General features: G+C 50.4%; 1 protein-coding gene across 1 annotated transcript in view; it reads left to right on the top strand.

The window, feature by feature from the left end:
- Positions 1 to 9562, top strand: part of STARD5 (StAR related lipid transfer domain containing 5) — a 15165-nt gene extending 5603 nt beyond the window's left edge. Inside the window, exons 4-7 of the mRNA XM_003784586.3 lie at positions 1760 to 1877; positions 2662 to 2755; positions 6352 to 8563; positions 8604 to 9562. Of these exons, the coding sequence (XP_003784634.1) occupies positions 1760 to 1877; positions 2662 to 2755; positions 6352 to 6499 (360 nt within the window). The 3' untranslated portion in view covers positions 6500 to 8563; positions 8604 to 9562. The remainder of the gene's footprint in view (positions 1 to 1759; positions 1878 to 2661; positions 2756 to 6351; positions 8564 to 8603) is intronic.
- Positions 9563 to 9753: the final 191 nt, after the last annotated feature.

The following is a 9753-nucleotide window of genomic DNA, read 5'->3' as shown; positions in this document are numbered from 1 at the left end:
GATAATGGATGGGTGAGTGAATGGATGGATGGATGAATGGATGGATGGATGATGGATGGGTGAGTGAATGGATGGGATGGATGGATGGATGGATGGATGGATGGATGGATGGAAGTGTGGATGGATAAATGGATGGATGAAGGGATGGATGGATGGATGTGTGGATGGATGCATGGATGTGTGGATGGATGGATGGATGGATGGATGGATAATGGATGGGTGAGTGAATGGATGGATGAAGGGTGTGTGGATGGATGGGTAACTAAATGGATGGATGGATGAATGGATGGATGAAGGGATGGATGGATGGATGGGTGAGTGAATAGATGGATAGTTGGACGGATGTTTGAATGTGTGGATGGATGATGGATGGGTGAGTGAATAGATGTATGGATGGATGGATGTGTGGATGGATGGATGGATGTGGAGCCATGCTCAGAGTTTGTTACATTTAGGACATGAGCTGTTGCTTCAGTATTTCTGTCCAAAGTCCTCTTCATCTTGGTGTCCAGACACCATTTCTTAGGAGTGATGCATTTGAGGGGAGGATTCAGAGGTGGAAACAGTATAATTTTCTTTTTAATTTTGTCACTGCTACCACTTCTACTCCAAAATATCAGAATTTAGAAATGATGAAACTGCCTTGTGTGTAACACCAAGCTTTGTAATAGGAGCAAAATCATGAAATTCTAACAGGAGTGTGAAGCACCTTGATTAAATATTACAATCAACTTTCCTAACTGTCCCTTTGATACCCTGGGGGATTTTACACCCTGGGCCTATTCATGGTAGGATGACTCTGGATGGGTGGGGTTATGACATATGGCATGTTCCCAACAGGTCATTTTAGGAAGGACACATGGAATGGAGTCATCTGGGAATTGATTCTCAGTGTCCCCACTGGATAGTTTAATCACAGGCCTGCTTGATGGCTAATTCCCTGAGGCCAAAGGTGTCCCTGCCAGAAGGTTTCTCAGCAAGCCCCTGTGCCCTGGTCTAAGTGCCTGAGGGAAGGCAAGCTGAGCACCTTTACCTATTTCTTCTGACTTGCCCCTAGGCTTCTCCCCAGGATGGTCCCATGAACTTGAGGTCACCTGGGCCCTGCTCTCCCTCAGGAGGGATGTAATGGGATGAGCACAGGGCAGGTTTGGGGTGGCCTTGGTTTGCAAAGTGCGAGAGTGGACTGCCGGGATATTCTGAGACTGAGTGAGGTTCGGGTGCTCCTTCCCAGGGCCAGGGCCAGCATAAAACCAGAGAGCTGCCTGCCACACAGTGTCTGAGGAGGCTGAACAAGTGCAGGGTTGGCCTTGATGGGGGGAGGGGAGGGACTCGCTCACATCTCCCTACTCCTTGCCCTCCTCGAATTCCAGCTTTACCGTGAGCTTTGTGCTAAATTTCTTCATCTTTCCAAGCCTCAGCTTCTTCATCGTCAAATGGCTTAATGAAACTTATTTCTCAGGGTTGAGGGACAGCTGCAGGCTTTGACCAGCCAGGCTTTTATTCAATAAATGACAGTTCTTACCTCAGTGTGGCCCTGGTCTGCAGCTAGACAGTATGGCCAGCCCCCATCACAGCCCGGGACTTTATAAACTGAGTGATTGTCAGTAGTGCTTAGCTCTTCCTCAGAAGCCTCGCTCTGGGGGCTCCAGTTCCCGGGGCCACCCTACTGTCAGTGCCTGTACCTCTCCCAAAGCCTGGGGTCGGAGCAGGGAGAAGGTGCTGGTCTTGAGGCACAGTTGCACTCCCCTTGCTCTGGCAGACACTGTGCGTAAGCAGAACCTCTACCCCCTCGGCTGCCATGAAGCTCATTTCTCCCAGAGATTTTGTGGACCTGGTGCTGATCAGGAAGTATGAGGATGGGACCATTAGTTCCAATGGTGAGTGTGGGCTGGAGGCGCCACCGGGCGCTCCTGGGATGCAGGGCCCTCTCTTCTGCACTCCTCTGTTCCTCAAGGAAAGCTGAGCATATAGAAATCACCAGAAAAATAATTTGTGTGTGCCCTGCCTTGTTGGGCTTGGGGGGATTCTGGGCCATAAGGGACGGAGGCAAGAGAGTGCTCGTGCCAGTAACTGTATTTTTAAGCCACAGATTTTGTCAGTGCCCCTTTTTATTCCTGCTGAGGCTCATAGTTTCTGCCATAGACGTGTGTGTTGGGTGGTACGAAACCTCAGTGTGCTGTGAATATCACATCCACGGAAGCGTCTTCCTTTGAGGAGGGGTGTGTCTGCCCCTGCCTGCCCAGCAAGGAGCTCAACCCCTGCCCCGCACAGCCTCTGTCCTATACAGCCCTTGCCTTCCACAGCCCTTGCCCCACACAGCCCCTGCCCCACACAGTTGTGGCCTCTGATTCTTCCATGTAGGTGAGTTGGTGGCCACATCACGCTTCTGTGGATTTGAGAAGGGCACCTGCCTTTTCCCACCCCAAACGTTGCATTCTGTAATGCTCCTTTTGCTAATATTCAGGCAGGTTTGGGAAAGCTGTATGCTGGAGTACATGCATGTATATGCATGGATACGTGTGAGTGTGAGAGCATATGAGTGTAAGGGGCAATGGGGTGGGGGCAGCAGGGTCCCCCACTGCCTCCCAGGCTCCGTGGCCCTCCCGTGGCCATGGCTGGGTTCTGAAGTTGTAGCTCACTGGCTGTCTGTGTGTCTTTCAGCTACCCATGTGGAGCATCCCTTGTCCCCGCCGAAGCCAGGTTTTGTGAGAGGATTTAACCATCCTTGTGGGTGCTTCTGTGAGCCGCTGCCAGGGTAAGGATCACTTCCTGCATTGAGGTGCTTGCCTCAGACCTCACTGTGGCTTCCCTGTGGGGACATGGAGTCCAGACGGGCACTTTGACTATGACCCACAACAATAAAAATGCCTTACAACTCTTTAAACCTTGATTTTACAAAACACTTCCACACATGCACATCGGTGGATAACATGAGAAAGTGGAAAAGAATGGTGGGGATATGTTACTCTTGTTATTTTGGGGCTCCCTCCAGCCCTGCAAAGTAGATTAGGCAAATATCATGGTCCCGTTTAGTAGATGAGAAGACAGAGGTTTGGGAGGTTAGATGATGTATGTGTCTGGGGTCAAAGGTGAGGAGGTTGGCTATATGATGTGAGCTCCAAGCGTTCGCTGGGCACCAGCCTGAAGCAGCTGTAAGGATAGCTGTCCCCACTCACATTCCACACTGTGGGACTAGGGCGCCCTAACTAGGAATGGAATGGAGCTGAGAGCTAAACAACGATTATGAGACCACACTATGGGCCAGCCTCAGAGCTGAGCTCATTTCTCCACACACATGGCCAGGTTTTCACCAGGAACTTCTGTCTAATGAATTACCTGAAGGTCACTAGTTTATCCTGGGAACCACCCTAGTTGATGGTGAAAGAAATTGCACCTGTGGGTGTGTCCTGGCATTCCCTGTAGGCCCAGTATAGGCACCAGGAAGGGAAGGGGTCATGCTTCACCACACCAGCCCAGGAGGTGGGCCGTAGTGCCACAGGGTTCCACTACGTCCAGACCCCGTGCCTCTGAATAACACGCTTTGCTAAACTAGCCTTTCAACCACCTTGTGAAAGATTTTTCTTAAACATAACAAAATTTTGAGCTTGAAAATAGCATAGCTGTGATATGATGCATGTGTGTACGCACACGTGCACTCAGTCCCCTCAATACACGGCTGCCCGGATCCCCTGGCTGGGGCTGAGGGCACTGACCCTCTGCCTTGTTTCCTCGTCCTTCCCACCTGAGTCAGGTGCTGAAGACTCCTCTTTCAGTGTGCTGGGTCTGATGGGAATAAGAGCTTAAGCCCTTTCTTTTCAGGGGCTAAATGTTATGGCCATCGTCTTTTGGGCTGCCCGTGCAATAGAATGAGTACCATTGTGGCTCATGCCAGGTAGCAAAGGTGATCACTGGACTTTGTAGAGGGGGTCACTGGGGCCCCACAACTCAGCTAATGTGGAGCTTTTAACTCAAGGGTTGACTCTTTCACCTGTTATCCACTTGATTGAAAACATTTTCTGTTCTTAGTTAAGCTTTCTGCTTAGGCTCAGTGGCTTACACCTGTAATCCTAACACTCTGGGAGGCTGAGGTGGGAGGACCACTTAAGCTTGGGAGTTTGAGGCCAGCCTGAGCAAGAGTGAGACCCATCACTACTAAAGATAGAAATAATCAGCCAGGCATGGTGGCAGGCACCTGCAGTCCCAGCTACTCAGTAGGCTGATGCAGAAGGATGGCTTGGGCCCAGGAGTTTGAGGTTGCAATGAGTTACGATGGCACAACTGCACTCTATCCCAGGGGACAGAGCTTTCTACTGGAGCCTGCCACCTGCAATTATTTTCCAAAGATTGTGGATCTGAAATCTATGACAGTATTCTCTTATCATTCTGTGAATATAGGCCTGTTCTACACACGATGGATCATCCAGCAATAATAACCTCAGCAAACTATTGTTTGGCACTATTCTAAGCACTTTGTATATAACTTAACTCATTTTCATTTTTATAAACCCCAAGGCAATATTATTATCCCCATTTTTTAGATAAGAACACTGGGCACAGAGAGGTTAAGCAACTTACCCAAGATCACATAGCTAGGAAATAAAAGATCCACGATCTAAACCCACCCACCTGGCTCAATATTCTGCTCTTAAACCAGATATGAACTTCTTATAACAGATAAAGTGTCTACCCTCTGGGAGCTTAGATCCTAGTAGTGGGAAAAGGAAACAGACACAACACAAATGCAAGTAATTATACCAGATGGACACACTCGTGATTATCATGTTAAATGCTTTAGCAAAGTAGAGTCAGATGAAGGTGCTAGGGAACAGTGGAGGTGAGTCATGTGGGGGGTCTCCCTGATAGGGCATTTGAACAAAGCAGAAACACGGGGAACCTGGGGGGGGGGGGGCTCCCTGATTGGGCATTTGAGCAAAGCAGAAACTTGGATGCCTGGGGAATGTCAGCAGAGGGGGCACTCCCAGCAAAGGAACTAGCAGGTGTCACCTTGCAGAGATGGGAGCAGGAGGTGAGCATTTAGGGAACCACCAGAGGGAGGCAGCTGGGTTAGCAAAGGGAGAGACTGGGTCCAGGAGGCAGCTGTTGTGCTCTCCTCTGAATAAAATGGGAAGCCCATTTATGAACAGGATGTGCCCTGACTTGGAGTTTAACTGCTGTGGTGCCTGAGCAGCCTGGTGTGTCTAGGCCAGAGGTGACAGTGGCTGAGCTCAGAGTGGCTGCAGCTCAGGAAGAGAGAGGTGCTCTCAGGGTGGAGGAAACTGTAACCGGGACAGGATCACAACATCATTTATGGGGCACTTACTGTGTGAACAGGAAGAATACTAAGTGCTCCTGTGTGTCATCTCATTGGATCTTTGTGACAAACATAGCAGGTGCCATTATCCCAGCCTTCTCCTCTTAGCCCCATTTGGTCATTCTATTATTGTCACATGATGTAACATGCAAGAGCCACCACTCACCACAGCCCCCATGCACCAGAGTGTTGTGTTTGCAGCCTGGGGAGGCCAGCACAGCTGCTGTTAGCCACACAGCAAGTTGGCAGATGGACACTGCCTCTCACCTTCCAGCTCAGCTTCTGTGCCACACACCGTGTCCATTCCCACTCTGGCCATCCACCACCCCTGGCCAAACTCCCCCTCACACGTGCTCAAGTTATTTGTCGGTTCTCAAAATTTTGGCCTAAGGGTTCATAACACCCCTGAATATAACAGAGGGCTTCAAGGAGCTTCTGTTGAAGTGGTTTGTATCTGTCATTATTTCGTGAATTATAAATAAAAACTTAGAAATTCTTTAAACATTTATTTTAATATAATAAAAATGTATTACATTTTAACATAAATAACATTTTTATAGAGAATAGTTATATTTTTCAAAACAGAAAATAATGAAGGGAGTGGCATTGTTTTTGCATTTTTACCACCCTCTGTACCAGCAGTTGGTCTGCTGCAGTGTCACATGGCACGCTGGTCAGACCCTAAGTAGAGGGAGAGCAGCACCTGTTTGTTTCTCCCGGGGCCTGGCGCAGAGGGAGTTCTGCAAAAGCTTTTGCTGAATGAATCAGAAAGCATGAACTGCCTCTGTGGCTGGAAGCAGGGACTTCTCCCTGTGCGAAGGCCTGGAGGGGCTGTGGAGCACACCCACAGAGGACATGTTTCCACCCTGAGAATAAGCAGGTCCAGAGGGAACACCTGGGTGCTGAATCCAGCTAAGGATTAGATGTGGTCCCTGTGGGATGGCCATGTCTACTGAGGTGTCTGTCCTGGCCTGTCCCGGTGCTTGACCCCAGCACCTCCACTGCAGACTCGTGATCTAGCTCTGCTGTTGCTTTCACAGGGAGCCCGGCAAGACCAAGCTGATCACGTTTTTTCAGACCGACCTCAGCGGCTACCTCCCTCGGAATGTGGTGGACTCCTTCTTCCCCCGCAGCATGGCTGGGTTTTACGCCAACCTTCAGAAAGCAGTGAAGAAATTCCATGACTAATGCTATCACTTGTTGGCAAAGAGCTCCCATGCGTCACTGAGAAGCTCCGACTGTTGGGACACCAGAGAGCCTGGGAGCGCTCAAGAAATGTGTGTTCCTTCTTTGGAACAAGCCAGGGAGTCTCTGAGGACACTGGCCGAGGCAGAAGCCCACCCCTCTGCCTCTTTTCCACTCAGGGCTGGTGCAGCAGGAGCCCCTCCTGTGCTCTGAACTCCACCTACCTATGTACCTCCTCTGGCAGGGTGGCCCTGGGCCACAGCCACCTGAAGGGACTCAGTCCTGGTGCCCTGTGAAGCAAAAGCCTGCCTGCTGTAGTCACTCAGAGACAGGCTTCCCAGTCAGCACTCAGAACTAGCCCCTATAGCCTTTTTTGGCACCTGGAGCTCTCTAAGACCTATGCTGCAAACTCCAGATATAATTTTCTGATACAGACCCCCCTATATGTTTTTAACACTGCACAAGATTTGTCCTTTTAAAAAGATGTCAACTTGGAAAATGATGGCTTAAAAATGGTATAAGCATTACGAAAACATAATTTGAATACCCCTTTTGTTGTATCTTCCCTTCAAATTGGTCGTTTTTCTCTCTTTATCTCTTCCATGTTCCCAGTGAAACCAGGCAGGGTGGACCCCATGCTCTTTGGAAGTGATTCTGCACCGAGTCAGCATTCATGTCTGCATGTCGAGCTCTGGGGGAAAGAGTCTTCCTTTTCTTTCCTGTGGACATTTGCCTCTCCTTGTCCAGCTTGCTGTCCAGAAGGACGAAGGGCCGGACATCCCTTCTGCCAGCATCCCTGGCTGGACTCCCCACACTGGACTCTGCTTGCTATGCTGCTCAGCCCGGAGCAGCTGTACCACCCAGGACACCATCAGAACACGGGAGCACAGCCTTGCCACCCACCCGGGCAGCCTTGTGACTTCTCTCCCATCCGACCTGCACAGTCCAGCGAGGGGTCCTAGCACTCAAGAGCAGCCCCTCTGTTCCTCCACTGCCTTCCTGTAGAAAGGGTCTCATGTGTACCTTCAGTTTTCAGTTTCCCAGGTTATTTTTGCCTGTGCAGGAAGTTCCACGGAGCTCTCAGCCTCTGCTCCTCCAAATGGAAAACATTTCTCCTGTGTTATTGGTAGTTCCTTGCCTACCTTTGAGTTCTAGGGTGACTATCTCCAGCGTGGAGGGTAGAAGCCTTCTTCTCTCTGTGTCTAAAGCATCTGCACATCCCACAGTCACGTCCTCAAGGCCATCCAGCTAACTCCCTTTCCGCATCAGTTTCTTGGATTGACTTAGAATTCATTCATTCAGTAAATGAGTACCTACTCTGTGCCGAGCATAGTTCGCTATCACCTCATGGCTTGGTCTCCAAGTCCAGCCTAGTCTGCATTCACCAGCCAAGGAGAACGTTCATGCTTGCTCCTATGAGGTCCAACCCCTGGAAGGTGGTGGTCTTAGCAAAAAGGGTCTGTCCTGTCTAGTGAGTGGAAGGCCAGCTGGCCAAGGACACATCTCCCTGGGCCCATGGACGTACTTCCAGCACTGCTCCCACACCAACTGCTGGTGTCGAGTTAGACTGGTTTGAGTTCTGGATGAGCAAGCAGAAAACACATGTTGGGGTCACGCCCTGCCACTCAGTAGTTGTGCTCCTGAATAGATAAGGAACATCTCTGCTTTCACTTCTTGTTTTTAAAGGAAAATATGGAGGCACATGTCGCAATCCCAGTGTGGCCTAACTCTTGAGTGCTGGCATGAGTGCGATAATGCAGGAATCAGTGAAATGCTGGGCAAGGCAAAGATCTGGGGCTGCCTGAAAGAGACCGTGAGTGATTCCTTTTCATGGATGTTAAGAGCTGTGATTGTCCGCTATGTTGTCTGCAACATTGAGGATGGTTGAAAACATCCAAAAGCATTGTTCTCCATGACTGTGAACTCTGAAGAAGCTGGCTGAAGAAAGCTCCACTTTAAAATTCTATCCCCCCGGGGGGCTCAGATGGACCCTCTTGCTGATTTCCTGCCCTGAAGCCTTCCTCAGCCTGGACACCAGAAACCTGGGCACCAGTGGCTATGTCCTCGGTAGTCCTATCTCAGCTGGAGAAGGAGAAAACATCCTAAGATGAGCCAGGGACAGGAGGCACTGGGGAGGACCCTAGGCTCACCTCGACCTGGGCCCAGTCTGCACATGGCCTCTGCCCCACCCACCTGTCACCTCCCCTGGTTTCCTAAGGAGCCTTTCTCAGGGCCCCAGGCCCTTCCCTGTCCCCACCTTCTAGTCTTGATGAAGACCTACTTTGTCCTTCCCTGGGCTGGCCCACATTCAGCTCTTGGCTGCTTGATAACCTGAAAACAACCCCTGGATTGTAGGGATGGTCACTGCGTGCACAGGTGCTGAGGAGGTACAGGCAGGGATGTGCCCTCTGTGCCATGTGGCCTCCCACCCACCCCAGTAGGCATGGTGAGATCCCGGGAGGGGCTGTGGGACTAAGTCGCAACTTCTGCTGCTGACCTTCAGCCCGCATCTTCAGGGCCTCCACTAAATTCAGACACCTGGCGACCGCTGGAGTTCTGTCTGCATGCGTGTCACTGCTTGATGAAATCCAGAAGGGGATGAGCCAAGCAAGCTGCAGCACACCAGCCATCTCAGCCATTATTTCTCATGGTGAAGAGGGATGAGCTAACACCCACTCTAAGAAAGTCACCAAAGGGGTCTACATGAAGATGAGCACCCCAGCCAGGCTTTCTGAGTCTACTGCCAGGAAGCAGATTCTTACCTTTCTGAGGAGCCTGACCCAGCCGCCAGATTGCATTCACATGGTTCTGTTGATATTTTCTGGGCTAATCTTCTCTTCGTGTTTTATCTGTGGTTCTTGGCAGGTCTTCCCCACGTCCTTACTTCACAGAAGCAGGGGATGGGGACAGGCTGAGCCCTGACCCAGGCCTAGTCAAGGGATATTGGTTGTCGCTAATACAAAGTCACATTTCCTTGTCCTGAGCTTGGTAATCAGGCATTAAGAAATGATCAAAGGCCGAGTGCTGTGGCTCAAGCCCTAATCCCAGCACTCTGGGAGACTGTTACAGGTGGATTGTCTGAGCTCAGGAGTTAGAGGCCAGCCTGAACAAGAATGAGACCCCATCTCTAAAAAATAGCCAGGCATTGTGGTGGGTGCCCATAGTCCCAGCTACTCAGGAGACTAAGAGAAGTGAATCACTTCAGCCAAGAGTTTGAAGTTGCTGTGAGCTATGACACCACAGCACTCTACCAAGGG

Source organism: Otolemur garnettii, unplaced genomic scaffold (genome assembly GCF_000181295.1).
Source record: "Otolemur garnettii isolate 467f Iridium unplaced genomic scaffold, OtoGar3 scaffold00011, whole genome shotgun sequence".
Taxonomy (NCBI): domain Eukaryota; kingdom Metazoa; phylum Chordata; class Mammalia; order Primates; family Galagidae; genus Otolemur; species Otolemur garnettii.
The sequence above is the reverse complement of the archived record's forward strand: the minus strand, read 5'-3'. Positions and strand labels throughout refer to the sequence as shown.